Source organism: Cercospora beticola, chromosome 2, assembly GCF_033473495.1.
Source record: "Cercospora beticola chromosome 2, complete sequence".
Lineage (NCBI taxonomy): Eukaryota > Fungi > Ascomycota > Dothideomycetes > Mycosphaerellales > Mycosphaerellaceae > Cercospora > Cercospora beticola.
The window spans coordinates 25,368-48,513 of NC_088936.1; the positions used below are offsets into that span (position 1 = coordinate 25,368).

Below are 23,146 nucleotides of genomic sequence, written 5' to 3' on the forward strand. Positions count from 1 at the left end.
ATCAAGGCATACTGCAATTGGGTAGCGAAGCAGAGTGCTGTAGGGCCCGCTGTACAATAGCAATAGGCTTTGGCACTCGGAATCTGCAAGCAATGAGAAGCTATGAGTAGCAGCCATGGCGTCTGGCTGGCTAATCAAAGAAGGAGGAATGTAGGGTCCATCTAGGCCCGCGCGATGCCACACGGCCATAGTAAGCCCTAGTGACTGCCTGCGTGTAACACGCTGGCTGTAGTATGTATCAAAAACTAGTCTGGCGTATGCGACGATGCTCTGCCGCAGTGCAGGTGAAGTCTGACCGAATTCTCGGCGAAAGAAATGGCAGAGGACCTTTGCTGGCATCGAATGTTTCTGCCGAGTTTCGCGGGAGTACAGAATCAACCGCTATGATTCTGCAACATCGAAAGTTCGTGAGCTTCTCTTCCGAGCATCTGGACCAAGGTGACCATCTAGCCCATGCACAGTCCAGCGCGGTCGAGTACGAGTACCTCTGAGCCCTTCTCAAGCTCTCTGCCAAGAAAAGCCTCGACGGCTCAAGCCAGCTCGTGGGTAGCACGTGGTGTTGGAGGCTCCGCCTAGTCTTTGGTCACGCCATGTTGTCCATCCTTCGTGGCGGTGAGGCTCCTCGACGGTCGTGGTCCATTGCCTTTTTACGCTCGTTCCCGCTGCGACGGTGCCGCTCCGCCTATAGGATGGTCCGCAATGTAGCATTGACTCGACCGCGCTTGCTGCACGAGATCGAAGCCACATTCGCGTCTATGCAAGGACAACTAGGTCATGTCTTGTATAGTAGACTTCGCTAAACCCGTTTCGACGTCTTGGTGGCCTAGATCAACTGTGGCGGCGATGAGGCGGGCTGAAGTGTAGCACGCGGCTGGCATGGAGGTGAAGCGGATTGGAGTGAAGTGGACGTCGCCAAGCCAGGTCTCGCCTGATGCCTTGGCAGTACATGAGAGATCTGGCTTCTGGCTTGCAACTGCTTGCTTCTCTCCAAGAACCTGCGGTCGGGCTTTTTCCAAGCCACCAGCCACGTTACCGCAACGAGAGCAGCCCCAGATACCGCGAGGCGACGTCTGCTCCTGTGCACGGTGTAGGTGTCTTCCGGCGAAGCCTTCGCGCATTGAAAGGCTTCGAGAAAGTTCTCCATGTCACACCAGACCAGGCTCCTTGTAACTCTGCTTATAGCCATCACTGCCATTCTGCTAGGTCTCCAACTGAAAGAGCCAGGCAGCGCCCTCATGCGATATTTGAGTACATTTCGAACAGCGCCGACGCTGCGCAAGCCGTCCTTCGCGCCATTCGCTGGCCAATCCGCAAGCTTCAACACCTCATTCACCGCCATGGCAGCGCCATCTGCTCCTTCGGCGAAGCCGACTCCAGCCACAGACGCTCCCGTACTGGATGAGAATGGAGCGCCGCTGGGCCTCCCAGCCCCTGCAACCGAAGATGAAGCTACGAAGCTGGACCTGTCGAGTGGTGCCGATACGGTCAAGCTCGACCACCTTGGGCCGCTGGTCGTGAACAAGGACGGGACTCTGTCCAGAATCAGCAATTGGGAAGGGATGACAGAGCAAGAGAAGAAGGCCACCTTACGAATACTGGGAAAGAGGAATCAGCTGCGAACCGACGCGCTCAAGGCAGAGGGGGACAAAGACCAGTCATAGACGTTCGTCGAATGATAAGACGGGTGGCTCACAGTCATGCACGGATGCTCCGGCCGTATTGGGAGTGCGGGGATGTTCAACAGCTTCAAGAATAATGTGCCGCTGGACCTTGAAGCCTTCAGCCTCGAAATTCTAAAACTCGCAGCCGCACCGATCAAGATGACTTGACTTGCGCGGTTCGTTGCTCCACCGGATGCTTGCTCTCATCTACCGACTTTTCATCGGCATCCTCCGCATTGTGCACTCGCTCATTGGCTCTTCGCGCTTGCTCCGCAGCCTGCTTTCTCCAGCTCAACCCTTTGGCCATGATCCAGAATACTGCACCCAAAAGCACAGCATAGATTAGTGCTAGGAACGTGAAAGCCCAGCCTCTGCCCATCGCATTGCACATTGGGATGATTGCTGCGGCACCTGCGGCAGACATCAAACACCGGACGAAATTCACTGCAGCAGTGGCCGTAGCCGGCTTATCCCGATGCAGATCAATCAGCAGGGTGTTGGTGATGCTGAAAGCCGTGCTCACACCGAATCCGATCAAGAAGAGCGCGACTTCTGGGCCAGCCAGGTGAGTCTCAAAGTGCAGGGTCCAGCCGAAAAGGATGATACCGAGCGTGCCCACAATATGAGTTGGCACGACGATTTGCAATCGCACTCGTTCGATCGGAAAATTCGCGAGATCTTGCTGCTTTCCCTTGGAAATGGTCATGTTCAGTCTCCGAGCGTGACGTCGGAAGTTCCAGTCGACAACCTGGCCCATCGTCAAAGTTGAAGCCATCGAACCAGCGCCTTGCGCGATGTAGCAAAGGCCAACATCAAGAGTACTCAAGCCATAGACCTCTGTGAATAATGTTGGAACAGATCCCACCACCATCATCATACCGGTAAAGAAGAACCCGTTGTACAGCAGAATAATACTGCTTTCTTTGTCGAATAGCACTCTCAGCATGAGCAGAGGATTCGGAAAGCTGAGCTTTGGCTTCAAGCCAGCGCCAGAGTTCGTCGACTGATCATCGCGTACTGGCAAATTTTGGCTGTACTTCTTTCTCTGCCAAGTGCCCACCAGCGATTTGTTGATGCCTTGAGCTGGCACTGAGCCATTGCCGACGACATTTTGGCACGTCTCAGGAAAGAATGGAATGAACACCACCAGAAGCGCTCCTGTGAAAATCACGAGGAACCAGAATGTCCAGCGCCACCCCAGGTACTCCGCGAATACTCCGCCAATAGTGGGACCTGCCACGTAGGAATACATGTCAGCAAGCTTGGGAGGACAAGATGAAATTGATCGGGGACATACCAAAGGCAGGACCCAACAAGAGCCCGGCAGTAGCATACGCCATGTATCTGCCGCGCTCGGCGCTCGTCGAGATGTCAGCCACTACAGCAGTGCTCAGAGCGATCGCGGCGCTGCAGCCGAACGCCTGTACCATCCGCAAACACAGCAGCGCAGCATAGCTGGTTTGTAGAGCCAAGCCGATATTTGCAACCATGAAAATGACGAAGCAAATGATGTACGACAACCTTCGGCCATTGCTGTCTGACATGCCCGCTATCAAAGCCGGAGCAATGCCTTGTGCAATCTACTGGTCGTCAGCATATCCCAACGAGCCCGCACGACTGTTACGCTTGGCCTTACCATGTAGGTGGTCAGTGACAGATTGATCAGTGTCGGAGTGACATGCAAGTCACGAGCTAAGGGTTCCAGAGCTGGGAGGAATGTCGTTCCTCCGAAAGGCGAGATCAAGGACGAGATGGACACCGCCACCACGATGAAGATCTTGGCTCGAGGTGTAAAAATGCTGTACGGTGGCCCAGTGACTGTCCGCGCTAGCCCAAGCTCCTGTTCATCTCGACTTCGCCCAGACACACTACCCTCACTGTCGACACCTCGCACCACGTCTGTCGGTATGTCTTCTGCCTGCTCTTTCGCCGCAGCGACGGGATCTTGCTTCATTGCCGTCCTGCCAAGCATCGTCGCCATGCTTGTGGAAACTCAAATAGCGACTCTCAAACGTATCACAGCGAACAGAAAAAGTATTTGCTAAGCGGCGCAGCGGCGCATGAATTTGACCTACATTTGCTCTGTCTCTGATTGCTGCAGTCGATATCGCACGGCGTTTGAGCGGTGTTAACACAAGACACAAACCTATATCGGCCGCGCTAATGCAGCCAGCGTGGGTCTGCCGTCCCGCGTATGCATCATGCAGCCGCTATGATGTTCGGTAATCGTATACAAGCTGTGATAGCTTCGCCGTGTTACCCGTTCTGCTTGGACTTCACTTTGGGAGAATGTGGAGATGAATGATTTTGGCTCGTCATTCGTGATTGGACGTGGAGGGGCTCAATACAGCTTGATGAAGCGCGCACGTCTCACGCAGCTGCAGCGAACAAAGGACGCACTGATTCCAGGTCGCTAGGAGCCATATGGAGTCAACTACAACGTTCGCGCCGAAGCGACAACATCGCAAGATTCTTTCACTCACAGTGCATGGAGAGCCTTCCAGACACCTTCGCAAGTCTGGCCGTGTCATGCTGACCTAAACCGATCATTCGCATGTCTTCTGATATTCCGGGACGTCTTTTGCGTTGAGTAACGATGGACGATCTCAGAGGGTGAGGAAACACATCTCGAACATGTCTCTGGTACATCTCTCGCACGGCATAAAGGTGCTTGGAGACAGTGATTGCTCGGAGGCTGATCAGGGAGCACGTTTCTTGCAACAGGCCACGATGCGTGAGTTGCGCCCATGGGCGGAGGGGTCGAACAGATCACGAAATGGCAAAGGCACTTTGTACTGATATTCGACCGCAGTCCACGCTTTTATGACGATGCGGCCAGGCCAGAAGAAATTGCCATGAAATTACTAATTCTGCTCACTTCAGCGCTCATGCCACCAGTCATTCCAAATCCTGCTACACCGCAAACACAGTGCATAGAGCTTAGTAGGCGGTGTTACGTTGAGCATACGGAACATCACAGCCCGGTCCGGTTCGCACGACATTTGCTTGCATGTGGCTTTCACTGGATTTGCCTAAAAGGGCAAGACTCCAGGCATCGGGAACTCTGCTAGGCATGACGCCCACCGCTTCACCTTCGACCATTGCTTTCGCCATAACATCATGACCTAACACGCCGGATGGCTGCAGAAACCTGTGCGCAGAGTCCGAGCATGGCCGTTACGATGCTGGCTGCACGACATCTTGGCGAACCGGCTCTCGATCCCGTGCTGCATATGGAATTGTGTTTGTCATGAGTCGTTGTGCACCTGCCAGGTGTCATGAAGAAGTCTTTCATATGTTCACAGACCTCCCAGCCAGTATACTGCAAGCACCTTCAGATTAGAGCATCGGGATAGCGCTCTGGACGATGGAATCAATTACGGCATTCCCACCTCAACCAAACATCGACAGTACGCCATCATGGAAAGTGGTCAAGCAAGACATGGAGCTATCAAAACTTCAAGCACCAGAGGTCAAGACCTTTGTCTATCGTGCTTTCGCAGCAGTGATCTGGGCCTACACTGGTGACAAGACCATAAGCTTTGTGGCAGCGACTTGCTCTCAATCTGGGCTTCGAGACATCGCAGTGCATGAATACCAACAGTCTGAAGCAAGTCCGGATGAAAGAGATTTTATGTTGATTGGCAAAACCGCACTGGAAAGACTTCCAAGCAGTAGAAGCATACTCATCCACCTCTGTGACGATCATGCCACCTGCACTGAGCAACTTTCTCTACCACCGGATAACGCACTACAGCTCTCCTTCCAAGTGATCTCGGAAGGCCGTTTTGTCCAATTTGCAGCTCGATTTGACCAGTCATCTCTGGACAGATCTCATGTGAGATCCTATCTGCAAGTCCTGGTAAATGCGGCCAAGGCACTCCAGTCAGCTACAATGCCTGGAGTGCTGCGTGTGGTCAGCGAAATTTCTATGAGCGACAAGAACTTCATCCAGCAATGGAACGGCGAGCCCCAGAGACTCATCTCGGAATGCATACACGACCGCATAAGTCGCATCTTTACCAGCGACAGCGGAAAAATTGCGGTAGAGTCTTGGGATGGTCGCCTGAGTCGAGAATATGTTGAGCTAGAGTCCAGCTCTATTGCTACGCTCTTAGTCAACGCCGGAGTACAACCTCAGCGAAGTGTCGGAATTCTTATGCACAAGTCAAAGTCTGTTCCCACATGCATGCTCGGCGTTCTCAAGTCAGGAGCGGCATTCATATTGACGGATCCAGCGTTGCCACGCAAACGATTGGAGACGATCATTAAGAAGCTCTCAATTGAGCATGTTCTCACAACGAGATCGCACGTACACCTCATTCATGATCTGGTGCCATCGGTGTTCGTCGAGATTTCGCAAGGTCACTTCGCGGCAGCATCGCCTGATGAGAGACAGCGAGTCTTCAGCACACGCAGTACCACGAAGCTACCTCACGTTTCTCCTTCGAGCGTCGCTTTCTACATTTTCACCTCTGGTAGCTCTGGTATCCCAAAGGCTGTAGAGATCTCCCACGCTGCATTCGTCACCTCGTGCGAAGAGAACAATCAGTGTGGGATCTACGAGAGCACAAGGACCCTGCAATATGCGTCTTATAACTTTCTTCCGTCGATAGTCGAAATTCTTGGAACCTTCATGGCTGGAGGCGTACTATGTATACCTGGTCCAGAGGAACGGATGGACAACTTGTCCGGGGCTATACAGCGCTTGCAGCCGAGCTTGGTGTGTTTGACTTCTTCAGTAGCAAGTGTGCTCGATCCGGACGAAGTGAGCAGTGTCAAAGAATTGATGCTATTGGGAGAGCCACTACAGCGAACAACGGCAGCTACATGGCTCACGTCGCAGACTACAGTCCTGCGTCACGGATACGGCCAGAGCGAAGCTGGTGGGCAATGTTGCGATATAGCCTTGACCCAGTCAAGTCGCAGCTACAGGGTGATTGGAAATCATAGTCACCTCAATTTCTGGATCGTTGACCCCTCGGACCATAATCGCTTAATGCCAGTTGGTGGCATAGGAGAATTACTCCTGGAAGGTCACTCTTTGGCGACTGGGTACTACGAAGAACCCGCCCTCACCTCTGCAGTCTTCATTTCTGCACCTTCATGGGCGCACACGTTGAATGCAGGTACCGACGGTCGTAGATGGTACAAGACTGGCGATTTGGTCCAGTATCAGGCAAATGGCGATATCGTCCTCTACGGCCGGAAGGACTTCCAGCTCAAAGTGAATGGCCAACGCGTGGAAAGTACAGACATTGAGCATTATATCAAAGCCGCCTGTCCTGATGAAGTCGAACAAGTGGTCGTTGACAAGCTGGGTCCCGAGCATGATCAGAAGCTCACTGCAATTGTGAAGCTTCAAGCGGACATCGCATCGACTCTAATGGCACCTTCCACTTTCCGTGCTATAATGTATGAAAGCTTGAAGAATCTGGTGCCGGCATACATGATACCTTCAAAAGTAGTCTTCACTGCAGAGATGCCAAAGACGGCGACTGGGAAGCTCCATAGGCGAGCGCTCAGGCAGCAATTGAACTGTTCCGGGGAGGAGCACGTCTTGGCTCAAGAAGTAGTACGGACAGGTGCCACTCAGTTTGAAGATCCTGGAACTGACCTCATACGTTCATTGTGTAGCAAGGTGCTGAATTTGGGCGACAAACCATTCACTGCAGAAAGTGACTGGATCTCACTCGGAGGAGACTCGCTATCTGCTATACGTTTCATTAAGCACGCCAGAGATCTAGGCTTCCGTTTGTCAACAACAGATCTGATGATGGGACGAAAGCTGTCTGAGCTGTGTTGTGGCAGACGACCATCAAATGTGCCCTCCACATCCGTGGGACAGTGTTCGCTGGGGACTGCCCAGCTTTTCCCGCTAACAGATTTTCAACGCAGATATCTACCTCTGGTCAACGGTTCTACCCCAGGCCTCCTTTGCAAGTACGAATTGTCATTTCGTGGGCGGATTGATAGCCAAAGACTGCAAGAAACTGTCTACCGCTGGATTGAATCGATCGATGCCTTGCGCCTGTCCTTCTCATCAGACAGTGGACATCTAGTACAGAGCTTTCTAAGCCCGTCGAGCAGCGCATGGCGATGTCGCGTTGTGCTGGGATTCGATCGTCAAAGTGTCGCTGCACTGTCTGCTCAGCACGATTTTCTGAAGCATCCTGTACTTGCCATTCTATGCGATACGCCTGAGCCGGGCCAAGCAGACTCCTGCCTTGTTCTGCACATCAGTCACAGCATCATGGACGCCACTTCTTCCAACTACTTGTTCCAGGACTTGGTTGACATCTATGCCGGCCGAGCCGCTGAAGTGAGACCGAGCTTTGCGCAATACTTGGAAGAAAGAATGGCGCGGGAGTATCATACCTCCATCGAGTACTGGAGAGCGCTTCTCGCCGGATCAAAGCCACAATTGTTACGCAGCGCACTTAGACCGCTCGGCGGATTGTCCAACCAGGATATGGCAACAAGTACAGTAACTCATGTGGCAATTTTGCCAACAGGAGATGGCCCAAAAGCGACAATGTCAACTGTGGTCCATACTGCCTGGTCACTCGTCTTGAGTGTTCTTGCCAATAGTAGCGACGTCATGTTTCTCTACCTCAGTCATGGCCGCGATGACAGATTCGAAGGCAGCGACGCTGTGATCGGATGCTGTGTCAACGAAGTTCCATGCAGAGTCATTCTCGATGATTTATCGTCCTCGTCGAAGGTTTTGAACAACCTTCAAGAACAAATTATTCAGTCCATGGCCCATGCTCACCTCGGCGCAAGTACCATTGCAAACAAGTGCACCGACTGGCCTCAAAAAGAGACGATGTACGACCACAGTAGCTTGGTGGTGCATCAGAACGTGCCCATCGAGCATAGCTGGGCAATGGGCAAAGATGGGTATATGAATTTACAAGAAGTAACATTTGAGGAGCAGTGGAGCTACGACTTTGATTTATCCACAAGCTCTTCGAGTGCTAATGAACTCTATGTGGAGCTGAAGTGTTTGCAGAGTCTCTACACCGTCGAGGAGTTGGAAGCTGTGATGCAAGGATTTCTGATCGCAGTGCGCATGCTGAAAGAGGGCATGCGAAACGTTGCTGATATCAAGGCTAACGTGCGCGCAGTGGAGCACTTACCAATCGTGGTATCAGCAGAGTCAGGATCGGTACGGATGGAACAAAGTCGCTTGTGAAAGCCACCATAGAAGTGAAAATAGTGGATAATGCGAACTGTTTCACAAACAGCTCAATCTGTCTCGATAATGCGAGCCCACGCTTCTGCAGCTTACGCTTCAGAGCTGAGAAATGATTTATGCAAATAAGGAGCTCAGGCCCAGATCAATGAGCATCATCTCCGCAGCGCCGTTGCTGAACCGCTTCTGTACGATTAGAGCTTTGCGCCCCCAGCCACAGCAGCATCCTCCTCTCCTGGAATTCCCGTTTCAGAGATTGGCCCAGACTTAGGACCGGTGTACTTGAAGTCCTCGTTGACATCGGTGCCGTCTTTTTCATAGGTGGCAACTGATGGCGTGACAAAATCCGCAGCAGGGTCGATGCCGAGACTCACCCATGCGAGGACACCATCTTCGATCTTGTCTCCAACAAGGACATATTGGACAAATGGATCAGAGCCTTTGGCTTCTTGGTACAAGATACCATCCTCATCGTTGTTGAGAAGCTCCTGGGTGTTGGTGTTGTATGGAGCCGTGGCTTCGACTTGGGAGATGAGGTCTTGGTCGAAGAAAATTTGGCCTACGTGCGAGGCGTGCGCAGTGTGGTTGCTAGCTGCGTTGATAAGAGTACCATTGGTCCGAATAGTGGTAGAGTTGACGTTGTGTGTCATGACGTGGATGTGGACCGCACGACCAATGTAGTGACCCGGGAAGATAGATTGAAATTGAACGACACCATTAATGTCAGTCTGCTGCACAGCGCGAAGGAAAGTGGTTTCTTGGTTCGATGTGTCGTTGGGGTTCCCGTTTGATGGGTTGATCACACCCGAGTAGACACCCGTGCTGTTGCAGTGCCATACGTCGACGAATACAGCGGGGACAGGCTCGCAGGTGGAGGTGTCAACCAGCTGGATGGACAAGTAAAGCGGAATGCCAACTTGATCTTCGGACATGTCATTGCCTGCAGGATATGTCAATTGAGCTCTCTCGTGCGGAGATATGTCAACGCTTACGAATGATCTCGCCGTCAACGTAGTACGGTCCTTGTGTGGTCTCGGGCTGAAGGAGACAGCTGGAGTCGTCGGCGAACAATTCTCGCTCGTCAGATCCCAAGCCGACATCAAGGTTCGAAGCGTGTGAGACGTTGTAGTCTGCAAAGTCTCGGCGCTGGAGTGTGGGTTGGTTCAGACCACGCTTGACACGAGCCTGTCGAGCGAGCTCACTTCGACGAGCAACAGCTTCCTCGTGGTGTCCGCGACGTTTGAGGTCACTTGCACAAGATTGGACGGATCTTGGCTTTGCTGTACGAAGCCAATGGCCTCGCTCTGCTGCCTCCTCTGCCACAGAGTGACCAGGGTGGGAGAGAACTCCGTTTGCGGCCAAGAGCCCGAAGGCAAGGAGAGAAGAATCGGTGCCATTTGAGTCCAATGAGCGCTGGACTAGAAGTCAGAACGGATTCGTGAAGTTGGATATGAGAGCTGAGAGCGCCCCGTACAGTATAAGTACCAGATCTATTAGTGCACACTTATGAGTTAAGCCACATCTCGTCGCCGCGGAATTTTTGCGCAGAGAACGATCCCTGAAACATGGGCTGGCACTTTCGTTACACCCAGCGTTCGTTGAGGCTCTGGCGAACATCGGCAGCACTCGATCGGAGCCGTAGGCAGACTTCGTGCGACCGCAAAGTCATGGACTAACCTGAATAGTGGTCCAACCATGGCCAATGAGGCATTCCGCGATGTCGATTAGGAGGCATTGGACCGCTGCCCGTGTGATACGGCGGGCCTGCCGCGAAATCTCCATAGTAAGACCTCGTCTACTCGGGCAGCTAGAGGGTAATCGCTAGTTGGCTCATTGATCCCAATCGGAGTCGCAAGCAGATGGGGCTCGGTGTAGCGACGGTAGCCGGCAAAGAGTCTGCAGCCGAGTGGTGTGTCGTTGCGCCGAAAGGTCGTAAAGTGATGCCATAGTCCATTTAATTCACGCAGATCTGGTTTCGTTCCGCAGCTGATGGTGTGTCGATCGTTGAAGTGCCAGCGGAACAGGTCGCTGTGGGTCTTTCTGGGGCTGCCAGGGACACAGTCAACCTCCAGTGAAAGCTCGACTGCCCAGTCAATGAAGACATTCGATATCAACCGTCCGGCGGTGTTGAAGCGGCCAATGCGGCGATAAACACGGGTCGACGAGACTTCGTTGTTGCTTGAGAAGTGCTCGCTTCCATCATTCAATGTCTGTGTTGCAATCCACCATCTGCTTGCTTTGATCGCATGAAGTTCGGCCGACTCTGATTGTCGATGTTGCAATCGAAACGTGCTACGCTTGAGAGAGGGCTCTGTGAAACTTGTGGCGAAGAAAGTGGAGTACTTTTTGACCATGTTCGGGCTTGACCTGTTGCTCTTCATCTTCGGGTCTACCACGGATCAACGCATGCGGCCGCATTCTGCGCGAATCTTGGCAGTGACGAAGTGCGTCTTGCGTGATGGTACTGCCAGCAAGGCGATAAGAACGCACGCGCTGCAAACACGCCGTTCAAGGTCTCGAACGAAGTCTTGAAGAAGACATGCTAAGTCTTTCGTCGGCCCCATCTGCCGCTGCGCCGCAGGCTAGACCCACAAAAAGTCTTCGCCCGATGCGTCGCCGACATTGACCAGCACTTGAATCACGCGTCTTTCTTCACAAAGTCTCAGACCGCACGTCTTGTTTAGTGATCAATCTAACACGATGGACCGATGTCGATTGAGGCATAGCAAGTGACCTCTGTTCTCGACCACGCGATGTCCATCAAAGACTTCGGACTCAAGCGCTTGCAGTGACGCTCTATGCAGTAGCACTTCAGCTTCTGAGTGGATCTGCCACTTAAGGAGTCAGTCACCGCGCAGCATAGTGGGAGGATCCACCATTGGTCTTCTTGTATCGACATTAAAGGTGATGGCGACTGATATGTGGCAGACCGTACGTGCATGAGTGGTGTTAATAGCGCTTGACTCGCATCTTCCACAAATCCAACGAGGTGGCGGTTGATAGAAGTAGGTATTTGACTGTGGTCAGAAACCTCAACGGCTGCTGTTTCAGCCTGGCTCAATTGGACCTCTCCGTCACCATTGGCCAAATTGCCATGAAATTCAGTCGGGCAAGTGGTTGGTCGATATACGACCTTCGTGATCGCTGTGGCTTGCATGCCTTGCCGACGAACAGGAGAAGCTTGGTGTCCGAGTGCATTCGTGAGCACTGAGCATCATGGGAATACTCGAGCTGTCCCACATGATGGGCCATGTAGCCTCCAGAGCTTCAGATAGGAAAGCTCGAATGCATCGGCCAAACCCTGCTGATCATGTGTCAGCTCACTCTCATGCGCGTCGTATTAAGGCTCGTACCGCAGGATTCCCTGAAAAGGGCTCAATTCCGTGACTCATAACCTGTTGAAGGTCTGCTCGCTCTCTGTTCGGGACAAAGTGATTAGCTTCATCTGCTGCTCATCATTCGAGCGCACTTGACAATGTGCGAGTTCAACGATCGTGGGTGAGATGCTCGACGTCGAAGCATGGTCTCGAAATGGATATAGCCATTTGTGAGATTTCCATCCTTTCATCTTTCCAAAGCCAGGATTGAAGAATCGCTACATGATCATCGATCCTCTAGCGTGGATGGAAATTGCAACAGAGTTTCTGGGCAGGGCTCCGCTAGGGACTCTCCATAGCCTGGAGTTTCCTTATCGTTGCCGGTATATATTCTTTAGGGCCTTCCGACTTGCGGCTCTCATATGTCAGATCTGTCTTCGCTGAGCGGATTAGCTGGTCTTGGAGGAACTCGCACCTGCTTCTTGCGCAAGAAGCACTGGGAACCATCGTTCTTGGTGCCAGGCCCAAATGGCCCTTTCTTCCCGAAATCAGAGCCTGCATCAGATTCGATGTAATGCATGATATCGTCTAAACGGATTGCCGATTCGCTAAAGAGGCGATGCCATACCATCTTGCCGACGTTTACGAATCCATCGCTATCAGTACGAATGATGCCCTTTTCCGCCTGGTCGAGGTAAGAGTCGAGGGCATGCTTGACGTCCGAGAGTCTGGGAGAGATTGCTTTCACGGTCCAAGCCGGAACTGTAGCCGGACTTGTATTAGAATTATTCTGCATCGCCGAATTGCGATATACATCTGAAAGCCTTCGAACCTGAAATCGCCCCGCGGAAGTAAGCAGTGAGGTTGATCCTGTGGCCGGTCGCATTTCGAAACACTGCCCGCCAGAGCTCTGCAATGCAGCTACTAGATCTTCCACAGTCGGGATACGCTTCTTAAGGTCCGAGTCTTGGAGTAGGTCTTCAGAATCCACGAATCCCTCAGATTCAACGCGGGTGTGATTCTAATCGACATTTCGGGCGAAACAGAATCGAGTGCATTAATCATGACCGCATAATCTGTACTGTTGCCATTCGGTGGCACTGATCCCGGCGCAAAGGGCCTCTTCGGTCTGTGTACGGGAGAGGGCTGCAACGTTTGAGATAAAGGCTCTGCACCGTGAGGAGCTCAAGAACTTCCGCCAGGAGCGCTCTGAGACCTGTCCAGATCTGTGTTGTCACTCTCATCGGCCAACTTGATCTCGAAATCAGCCGGACTGTAAGAGAACTCGTTTGCGAAAGCAGTCGGCTGGATTTTGAACGATTTCCCAGCCGGACCCTTCACAAACGCGATCAGCTCAGTGAAATTTACACCTACGTGACTTAGCCACGAGCCGGCCAGGACATCGCTCACGTTGATGAAGCCACGATGGTCTGCCCACACATATCCCTTCTCGACTCGCTTGAAATACTCGTGCAGCTCCGCCCGTATCTGATCATCTCGCGTAGAGATCCTGTATGAGTTCGGATCTGGCTTGTGGATCACAGGGGCTGAGAGTGGTTGTCGTTGCTTCGAGTGCTGTTCTACTGGAGAACTTGCAGAACGTCGGGTTCCTCTTTCTTCGTCCAACCTATAGGGAAATACCACTTCCCGATCGGGTCTCGGTGATAGCCGAGGTGACGATACACGTTCAGGCTGAGGACTTTGCGGCATCTGTTCGACTGAGGGCGAGCCGAAAGTCATTGCATGAAGTCCGCGTTGATGTGGCGTCAACTGAGGCACCTGGACCTGCCCGCTGTCTTTGACAGTAATACCATGTTCCGCTCTGATCTCTCTATGCAGTCTCTTCATGGCGTTCTTTCCTTCACCATAGATAAGTGGTATGTATATCTCGCAGATACCGAGCATGCAATACGCCCGATCTTCAGGTCTCGTGGTTGTTCTTCGCAACATCCACGCTAGCCGCTCCTCGAAGGTGACATCTTTGGCGTAGGTATAGTCCCACAGTATTTGTTCATCGATATTGGTAATTTGCGAAAGGTAATGATTGAGCGGCAGCTTCAGGTGTTGCCAAGTTACGACCTCATCGCTCAAATTCAGGAGTGGCTCATGATGAGATTTGTGTCCAATGACCACCCACGAGGCGTCCAGAAATACCACACATTTGGGTGCGAGAAGTTCTTGGAGTGTCCATCCGCGAGTAAACCACACGCTTTGTTCCAAGCAATGTAGAACCTCCAAGGGGCTGTAGCTCGCTGTCTCGACATCGTGAAGAAACGCCAAGCAACACCACGCCTGGCGCTACCACTGAAACATCGAAGTGATGGCTTCTTGCAATTCGGCCGAGCTTTCTTTATTGATGCAACAAGTGTCTATCCAGATGTGGCAGGGAATGGTTCGCAGCGCGATCAATGGCTCAGGCTTTTCGTACGAATCCCTCCATATTTTGACGAAATCGCAGAAGGCCTTGATCTTGCGCATGCCAGCCTTGCCACGGACAGTGGAATCACGCTCGTGCCGTAGCACTTCCTGAAAGCTGACTTCTCCATCGAGCCACCTGTGAGAAGTTATGATATAAGGAGGAGCGTCTTCCGCCGAGGCATACTCATGTAGCTTTAAGGTATCGATGTGTAGCAGCCGCATGTCATAAGTTGTGCATGGTCGCACAGATTCCTGTCGGGCTGCAAGTGAAGAAGAATGCTGAGGTGAGCTGCGAAGAGAGGTCCAGAGCGATCATCGCAAGCCACACGCATCCTTCGAGAGTCTCTTGGCGCATAGACTTGCGCTGGCTCTTCATGTGGTGTGGTTGCAATTGGCGTTTTCCTCGCTGTATACCACACAACGTAGTCGCTTTATATGACCATTCTGTCTATCTGCTGCGTGTCGTCGCTTCGTGCTGTCATGGACTTTCACTCCATGCCGATGTCGTTTTTTCACGACTGACCGGCGAGTGCGGATTGTCCTCTAGTCCCAGTCGCTGTCGTCGTCGTCATCTTTCCCTTTACGATCACTTTGTCGTATGCTTCGATACGGTCTATCCCCAGCTTCCTCTTCCTCGCCGCTCCCTTCCAACCTTTTGTCTCCGTGTTTCACAGCACCCAGCCCCAGCAAAATCTTCTCCATGTCTCCAATACTCGTCTTCTCCCCATTCAGTTCCTTCAGCGTTACAATCTGTCTCTTGATCTCGGTGTCTTTGTACACCAACACCGTGGGCGTATTCCGGTCCGGGTACCCCTCAATACATAAGTTTCCCTGTATTTGACAGAACTTGATATCTCCAAATTTGCGAGCGAGTTCCCGCCAGACCTCGATCATGAGTTGCGATTCGATGTTTGTGCCCGTACTTGAAGTCAAGAGAACAAACACCCACGCCTCTTTACTCGCATCCGTGACTTCACGAGTCCAGTCCGGCTTTTGCACGGGGTAAACTTGATTGAAGACGCTCGTTTGTTGCAGGTGAGCCATTTCAGCCATTCGCTTCTGGCGATACTGATCAAGAAAAGCTTCATCCTCATCGTCTTCGAGTTCGTCCAATTCATCGAGATCCTTGCCTTCGAGTCGGTTCTCATGAGCGAGCTCTCGGGCCTGCAGAAGAGCAGCTTCGATTTGCGGTGTTGGTGATGGAGGCTTGTCGGGGATGATGCCTTTCGAGCGGAGGATGTCGTTCCTGAGACTTGGGCTCAGTATTTGACATGTTTGCGATCACGGTGGTGTGTACCATTCGGTGTCGGCGTTGGGGTCGTCGACGGGGACGTTCACGGGCATATCCGGCATGTTGTTCATGATGACGGTGATGTGTGTCCGTGACACTGGGCAAGGTCTTGTGCAAGTTTAGAGAGTTGCCTAAAAGTGAACGACCCGCGACTTCCATCGTCATTTCATGCGGCTCTGCTGTTTCGCTGCCCCAGAGTCTTGGCACTCCGAACATCCAGCTGGCAGGGACCACAGATCCACCGCCGACAACAACTTCACCTCCGCTCCACCCCCCTTCTCTCTTCTCGCCGCCCGATCGCAGAGATGGCGCTCAACAAGAAGGACGAGGACGATGCCGGCATTGTCAAAGTCGACCGCACTTCTGTCTTCCAAGAAGGTACAGCTGCGTCCCGCATCCCCTGCCCGCCAATGGATCGACCACCTATACCACAAATCAGTGTACTGACTATAATCTTCTTGCACAGCCCGAGTCTTCAACACATCTCCGATCTCCCCGCGAAAATGTCGAATCCTCCTTACCAAACTCGCCCTTCTCCTCTTCACCGGCGAAAAGTTCCCCACCAACGAGGCCACCTCTCTCTTCTTTGGCATATCCAAGCTGTTCCAGAACAAAGATGCCTCGCTACGTCAGATGGTCTACCTGGTCATCAAGGAGCTTGCGAACACGGCCGAGGATGTCATCATGGTCACAAGCTCCATTATGAAGGACACAGCGGTCGGCAGCGACGTAGTCTACAGGGCCAATGCTATTCGCGCGCTGTGCAGAATTATCGATGCTTCTACAGTGCAAGCGATTGAGAGGAACATCAAGACTGCCATCGTAGACAAGACGCCTTCGGTCTCCTCCGCAGCTCTGGTCTCCAGTTACCATTTGCTGCCTATTGCGCGAGACATTGTGAGGAGGTGGCAGAGCGAGACTCAAGAGGCTGCCTCGTCAAACAAATCGAGTGGAGGGTTCATGGGTTTTGGAGGCTCTTCACAACATCTCCCGGCCAACACGAATTATATGACACAATACCACGCTATTGGTCTGTTGTACCAGATGAGGAGCCACGATCGCATGGCTTTGGTCAAGATGGTGCAGCAATACTCCGCTGCTGGAGTCGTAAAGAGCCCGGCGGCGAGGGTGATGCTTGTGCGATTGGCTGCCAAATTGGCTGAGGATGACCCAAGCCTGAGGAGACCAATGATGAAGCTTTTGGATGAATGGCTGCGGGACAAGAGCGAGATGGTTAACTTTGAAGCTGCCAAAGCAATTGGGGAGATGCCAGACTTGACGGATGCCGAGACAGGTCAGGCGATCCATGTGCTGCAGCTGTTCTTGACCAGCCCACGCGCTGTCACCAAATTCGCGGCGATTCGGATTCTCCACCAATTCGCCTCGTTCAAGCCGGATGCTGTGCGACAATGCAATCCAGACATTGAGAGCCTTATTTCGAACTCGAACCGATCCATTGCTACATTCGCTATCACGACGCTCCTCAAGACTGGTAACGAGTCCTCGGTCGATCGTCTCATGACACAGATCAGCACATTCATGTCAGAGATTACGGATGAGTTCAAGGTCACCATTGTCGAAGCCATCCGGACCCTATGCTTGAAATTCCCCTCCAAACAAGCGCGTATGCTCACTTTCCTCTCCGGTATCCTTCGCGACGAAGGTGGCTACGAGTTCAAGCGAAGTGTAGTGGAGAGCATGTTCGACCTGATCAAATTCGTGCCAGAAGCTCGGGATGAGGCTCTTGCACATCTCTGCGAGTTCATCGAGGACTGCGAATTTACCAAACTGGCTGTCCGTATCCTACATGTCCTCGGTATGGAAGGGCCAAAGACTGCACAGCCTACGAAGTACATTCGCTACATCTACAACCGAGTGGTCCTCGAAAACGCGATCGTACGAGCAGCCGCCGTCACAGCACTTGCGAAATTCGGCGTCGGGCAGAAGGATCCAGAAGTAAAGAAGAGTGTCGGCGTCCTGCTCAAGCGATGTCTGGATGATACTGATGATGAAGTTCGCGATCGTGCTGCATTGAACTTGCGCTTGATGAAGGATGAGGATGACGATTTCTCAGGACGCTTTGTCAGAAATGGTAAGTGCACGTATTGCAAGCACAAACCCGCAGTACTAATGAATTGCAGACTCGATGTTCTCCCTTCCGGTTTTGGAGGATCAGTTGGCACACTATGTGAATGGCGGCTCAGCTGAGGCCTTTGCCAACCCATTCGACTTCTCTAACGTTCCAGTTGTCACTCGAGAGCAGTCTCTCGCCGAAGATCGGACGAAGAAGCTCACTACGGCCACTCCTACGCTCAAAGCCCCAACTATCGGACCCAAGAAAACAGACACGTCTGCCGCGGAGGCTGCGGCTCAAGCGACCGTGGCTACGCAGAAATACGCTTCGCAGCTTGGAGCTATTCCCGAATTCTCATCATATGGCGGCGTCCTCAAATCATCACCTGTCGTTGAGCTTACCGAATCTGAAACGGAATACGTCGTGTCTGCGGTCAAGCACTTGTTCAAGGAGCATGTCGTCATCCAATTCGACATCAAGAACACTCTGGCCGATTATGTCCTTTCCGATGTGTCCGTCATCTGCACACCTTCATCCCCTGATGAGGAAGAAGAGACGCCTCTCGTGGATGATGGCTTCGTCATTCCTGTGGAGCTGCTGAAATCTGAGGAGCCTGGCACTGTATACGTTTCATTCTCGCGGCCCGAAGGACAATTCGTTGCCGCATCATTCACCAACGTCCTGAAATTCACCCTCAAGGAGATTGATCCGGCGACCGGTGAGCCAGAAGAAGGTGGCTACGAAGATGAGTACCAGACCAACGACCTCGAGCTGGACGGATCGGATTACGTGGTGCCTGCCTTTGCTGGATCATTCGACAACATTTGGCAAGGTCTGCCAGATGCAGAGGAGGCGAGCGAGACTCTGCAACTCAGTCATGCGAAGAGCATATCCGAAGCGGTGGAGCTCCTTGTTAAAGCCCTAGGCATGCAACCACTCGAGGGCTCCGAGGTTGCGTTATCGACAAGCACACACACATTGAGATTATACGGCAAATCAGTCACAGGTGGAAAGGTCGCTAGTCAGATCAGAATGGCGTTCTCGGCGAAGAGCGGCGTTACGGTGAAGATCACAGCGAGGTCCGAGGAAGAGGGCCTTGCTGCGTTGGTTGTCGGAGGTGTAGCGTGAGTGTTATCTATGGCCCGATGAGTCGGGCTGGCATAAATGAGGGAGAGCGTGCCGGACAGCTTGGTGTACACAGGCGTCGAGGCGCATCATTGATAAGGAGGATTGAGATGAATTAGCGTGGAGACTGCAGGGCTTTTCTGGGTTTGCTGCTTTTCCAGAGACAGGCAAGAGAAAAGCAGAGTGCGAGAAGCGCGTTAGATTTTGTTGAACATGCTTACCATTTCAATTATTGCTGAGTGCTGAGTGGTCGTGATGCGAAGTTGATGACGGCACATAAGCCACTGGCCGTCTGTTCGTCTCAGGATATCTCAACCTCTTGCAATTTACAACTCATCGTCCCATCATGGCCAACCTTGCAGGGTGTATGTCGCCGTCAGCTACGCCAGCAGCAGCAGTAGCATCACCGCTGGACTCCACCTTCTTTTCCTTTCGCTCCTTCCCTCCCCGGTCTTTCCCACCCTCCTGTCTCTCCTTCTTCGCCTTCTCCTTCTTCTCCAACTCCGCCCTCCGCTCTCTTTGCTCATTTAACCTAACATTCTTCTCTCGAATCCTCTCTTTCCTCTCCCCACTTTTCCCTCCACCCCCACCAGCCGTCAATTCCACATTAATCCTCCTCGCCGTATCCTTCTTCCCTTTACCCTTTCCAGCCCCACCATTTCTCCGATCAGGATGCATCCCACTCTCATCTTCTTTCCCCGGCGCAGTAGGGTCAGGCACCACTTCCCCGCGATCTATCGCTTCCGGGTCAAAGAGACTGTGATGGAAGACTTTGAGACATGTTTTCATTCGATCATAATTTTCGAATTCTAGGAATGCAAAGCCTTTGGATTTTTTCGTTTTGGGATCGGTGCGGTGGCGGAGGGTGAAGGGTTGGAGTTTGGCGAAGTGCTTTTCGAGACTGGAGTCGGTGGTTTTGTAGGGGAGATTGCCGACGAAGACAATGAAGCGGGACTTTTTGGGAGGTGCTGCGGTGCCATCGGATGTAGTGGCTGGTGTGGACTTCTTCGTCTTTTGCCGTTTCTTTTTGGGAGGTTGTGTGGATGATGCTGTTGCAGGTTCGGCGGTGTCGTTCGCAGACGCGGATGCTAGCGTGGGGTCCGCGGTCGTGTCAGAGAAGAGCTCGCCGGCTTTGCGCTTTTTCGAAGGTTTCGACTCGGTGGGCTCTACGGCTTGCTCAGGCGCATCATTGTTCGTGTCGTCGTCTTGCTGAGGAAGCGCATCGGGTTCAGCGACTTCCCTGTGCTTTCGCTTCTTGCCCTTTTGCTGCGCTCGCTCGGCATCGCGGAGGGCCTTCTTGTCTTTTCGCGACAGTGCACTCTCTTCCTGAGACATTGCGGGCAGATATGTTGGACTCGATTTCAATATCGAGGATCTTTCTCCAGCAGCTGTCGAGGATTTCTGCGGACAAGCTTCGGAATATCGGCAGCGGCTGCAGCCCGTGCTCCGCATGCAGGGTCCCACTAGCGCGAATCACTCAATCTCGTCTGGGCAGGTGTTATCAAGCGATTCCGTCAGCTGCCGTGTACAGTACTATCTCAAAAGTCTGTCACCTTGGCGACTTGGCATGGATTCTCAATCTGATTCAAGCTTGTTTAATCGTGTGTTTCTTAACACTATATCGCTATATAGTTCTTAAACTGCCTAAGTAATTTAATAAGTATCTTATCTATTACTTAATTACTTTAGTTTATCGCTATTATCTTAGTACTTAGTATACTAGCTCTCGGTATTAATAATAGCCTATATTCTTCGTAGTATTAACTCTAGTACTATATAGATCTAGTATAATAGTATTTAATTCTATACTAGTAGTAATATATATTCTAGTTCCTTATACTATCTATTAGAATTAGTTATATTATTAAAATAAAGTAATACCTTATAGACTACGTTCTTAAGAAGCTACTAAAGGTACTTAATTAGATTAAAGTTAGAGCTATATAGAAGCTAGTTCTTTAGTACTTTAATATCTATTCTTAGGAACTAGTTCTTAGTTTTTTTTATAGTATAGATTAGTATATTATCTTATATAAATACCTAACTATAAGAGCTAGAGGTATATAGCTCGAGAGGTATAGCTTATTAGGCGTTAAGGCATAATAGCTAGTACCGCTTATACTTAGTATAGAATAAAAGTATATAGAACGTATATAAACTAATAAGGCAAGAATTATTCTTAATATCTCTAGATAGGGAGTCTAGAGGCGCTTAATATATTACTATATTCTACTTTTATAATTATAATTCTTCTATCTTATCGAGAGTAGCGATCTATTAAGGCCTATTATACTTATACGAAACGTATCCGCCTAGCGGACTAATCGTAATAATAACGTACTAAACGATAGATAGCTATTAGGCTATATCGAAGAGATATTAGAATCCGGAATAGTATAAGCTAAAAAGGAATAGAACGAGGATATAGATAATACTAACGACGCTAGTAACGTATATATAATACGTAGGCGCCTCTAAGCTAAAAATAATACGTTATACGAATAGCTAGAGATCCGTACTCTTAAGGCTAAGAACGAACGCTTACTAAGAGAAGTATAGATAATTAAATTACTAGTACGGCTAAGCGCGATAGCGCTAGGCCTCGGATAGCTAATATCTTAGTAAGGCGACGCGTCTATAAGTTATATAAGCGGCGTACGTTCTAAAAGCGACGAGTATAGCTTATATAAGTCTATTAAGCTATATACGCCTAAGCTCTTTAAGAGTAAGACTATAAAGGAGGTACGCAAATTTATCCGTACTCTTAAAGTAAACTTTATAGCTATACTAAAGAGGTTTCCGACGGATTACTAGAAGGTAATTACGAGTATTATATACCTTATAGGCGAAGCGTAAGAGGTATAGTATAATAAATACCTAGGCGTTCTACCTATAGGATATACCTAGTCTCGGTTCTATTAATTTCTATACGATATTATTAGAAATTAAGCGAACTATATACTTCTCGTAACTATAGAATACGAGAATATATACTAGAGTAAGAGCTAGAGCGTACGATAGTTCGTAATAGACCTTAGTAACCTAGAGTCTTAGTTAGGTAATTATACTAAAGCGTAGCTAGTATACTAGTTCCTCGTAAAACTAAAGCTATCGCTATATAAGGATATTATTAAGAACTATATTATCTCTAATAAGCGTACCGACCTTATCGCCCTAGTAAAGCGCCTCGAGTAAGCTAAGAAGGCTATACCTTATAAGCTATATTATAGTAATACTAAGAATAAGTAGGCTAAGTATAAGTATACCGATAGCGACGCTCCTTATAAAGAAGCCTCTAGTTCGACTAGCGGCTAACGCGATACTTATAGTAGTAAGCCGAAGAGTAAATATAGAGGTAGAGGTAAGAGTAAGAGTTAGTAACCTATATACTTCGTATATAACGAAGTTAGCTATATTAGTCCTAACTACTCGAACTCTAGGAAAGATAGTAATAAGCTAGCTATTTATAGAGTAACTATAGTAAAGGAGTAGTTTAGAGCGAAAAAAGCTAAGGCGCTAGAGATAACGCGCGAGTTACTAGCGCTAAACTAGATAGCGATAACCCTCTACCGGTTTAGAGCGTACTAGCGACGTATATAGAAGGAGAAGTCGAAACGTAGTTAGATAGTAAGCCGGCCGCTTTCCTTCTCGATAATACTATAGATATTAATATAATATTAAGAGCCTTTATACTATAGTATAACCTACTAATAAGGCCGAATATAGCTCTACCGCTAGTTACTACTTTTATAGGTAAATTAGAGCACTATTATAGTACGTACTATATACGTATATAGATCGTAGACTCTAGTAGTAAGAAGCGATCTATAGGTAGTATCTTCTATATATATAATATACTAACTCCTAACGTAATCTTAGGCCGTCTATAGCGATATACTTAGCGCGTACTAGCTAGTAGCGCTATAGATAAATAGCTATATAGTAACGATCGTTTTAGTAAGTTCGAAGTCCGAGAAGCCTATAAGTTCTTTAAGGATCTTTAGAAGGTACTAGTAGTATTTATAGTAAGCCTAAGTAAGATAGGTAGTAAGATTAAGCCTA

The 23,146-nt window shown here is 50.5% G+C and overlaps 10 protein-coding genes across 10 annotated transcripts; 3 read left to right on the forward strand and 7 right to left on the reverse strand.

Moving 5' to 3' along the window:
• Positions 1 to 1,337: 1,337 nt before the first annotated feature.
• On the forward strand, positions 1,338 to 1,661 carry RHO25_002172 (uncharacterized protein; the record flags this gene model as incomplete). Its single annotated transcript, XM_065602188.1, has 1 exon — positions 1,338 to 1,661. One exon carries the CDS (start codon positions 1,338 to 1,340, stop codon positions 1,659 to 1,661), a length of 324 nt encoding a protein of 107 aa, XP_065458260.1.
• A 154-nt stretch (positions 1,662 to 1,815) lies between these two features.
• Positions 1,816 to 3,642, reverse strand: RHO25_002173 (uncharacterized protein; the record flags this gene model as incomplete). The annotated part of the gene is made up of 3 exons (XM_023604979.2): positions 1,816 to 2,894; positions 2,959 to 3,241; positions 3,298 to 3,642. 3 exons carry the CDS (start codon positions 3,640 to 3,642, stop codon positions 1,816 to 1,818), a joined length of 1,707 nt encoding a protein of 568 aa, XP_023448489.1.
• Positions 3,643 to 5,028: 1,386 nt separating this feature from the next.
• Positions 5,029 to 8,859, forward strand: RHO25_002174 (uncharacterized protein; the record flags this gene model as incomplete). Its single annotated transcript, XM_023604980.2, has 1 exon — positions 5,029 to 8,859. One exon carries the CDS (start codon positions 5,029 to 5,031, stop codon positions 8,857 to 8,859), a length of 3,831 nt encoding a protein of 1,276 aa, XP_023448496.1.
• Positions 8,860 to 9,053: 194 nt separating this feature from the next.
• RHO25_002175 (uncharacterized protein) lies at positions 9,054 to 10,556 on the reverse strand (the record flags this gene model as incomplete). The annotated part of the gene is made up of 4 exons (XM_023604981.1): positions 9,054 to 9,799; positions 9,852 to 10,005; positions 10,062 to 10,272; positions 10,537 to 10,556. 4 exons carry the CDS (start codon positions 10,554 to 10,556, stop codon positions 9,054 to 9,056), a joined length of 1,131 nt encoding a protein of 376 aa, XP_023448497.1.
• A 27-nt stretch (positions 10,557 to 10,583) lies between these two features.
• On the reverse strand, positions 10,584 to 11,213 carry RHO25_002176 (uncharacterized protein; the record flags this gene model as incomplete). Its single annotated transcript, XM_065602189.1, has 1 exon — positions 10,584 to 11,213. One exon carries the CDS (start codon positions 11,211 to 11,213, stop codon positions 10,584 to 10,586), a length of 630 nt encoding a protein of 209 aa, XP_065458261.1.
• A 1,305-nt stretch (positions 11,214 to 12,518) lies between these two features.
• Positions 12,519 to 12,972, reverse strand: RHO25_002177 (uncharacterized protein; the record flags this gene model as incomplete). The annotated part of the gene is made up of 2 exons (XM_065602190.1): positions 12,519 to 12,629; positions 12,652 to 12,972. The coding sequence occupies 2 exons, from the start codon at positions 12,970 to 12,972 to the stop codon at positions 12,519 to 12,521; spliced, it is 432 nt and encodes a 143-aa protein (XP_065458262.1).
• Positions 12,973 to 13,361: 389 nt separating this feature from the next.
• RHO25_002178 (uncharacterized protein) lies at positions 13,362 to 14,024 on the reverse strand (the record flags this gene model as incomplete). Its single annotated transcript, XM_023604982.2, has 1 exon — positions 13,362 to 14,024. One exon carries the CDS (start codon positions 14,022 to 14,024, stop codon positions 13,362 to 13,364), a length of 663 nt encoding a protein of 220 aa, XP_023448494.2.
• A 1,113-nt stretch (positions 14,025 to 15,137) lies between these two features.
• Positions 15,138 to 15,956, reverse strand: RHO25_002179 (uncharacterized protein; the record flags this gene model as incomplete). The annotated part of the gene is made up of 2 exons (XM_023604983.2): positions 15,138 to 15,840; positions 15,892 to 15,956. The coding sequence occupies 2 exons, from the start codon at positions 15,954 to 15,956 to the stop codon at positions 15,138 to 15,140; spliced, it is 768 nt and encodes a 255-aa protein (XP_023448495.1).
• Positions 15,957 to 16,190: 234 nt separating this feature from the next.
• Positions 16,191 to 19,087, forward strand: RHO25_002180 (uncharacterized protein; the record flags this gene model as incomplete). The annotated part of the gene is made up of 3 exons (XM_023604984.2): positions 16,191 to 16,263; positions 16,352 to 17,977; positions 18,027 to 19,087. The coding sequence occupies 3 exons, from the start codon at positions 16,191 to 16,193 to the stop codon at positions 19,085 to 19,087; spliced, it is 2,760 nt and encodes a 919-aa protein (XP_023448492.1).
• Positions 19,088 to 19,417: 330 nt separating this feature from the next.
• On the reverse strand, positions 19,418 to 20,419 carry RHO25_002181 (uncharacterized protein; the record flags this gene model as incomplete). The annotated part of the gene is made up of 1 exon (XM_023604985.1): positions 19,418 to 20,419. The coding sequence occupies one exon, from the start codon at positions 20,417 to 20,419 to the stop codon at positions 19,418 to 19,420; it is 1,002 nt and encodes a 333-aa protein (XP_023448493.1).
• Between the last annotated feature and the right edge of the window lie 2,727 nt (positions 20,420 to 23,146).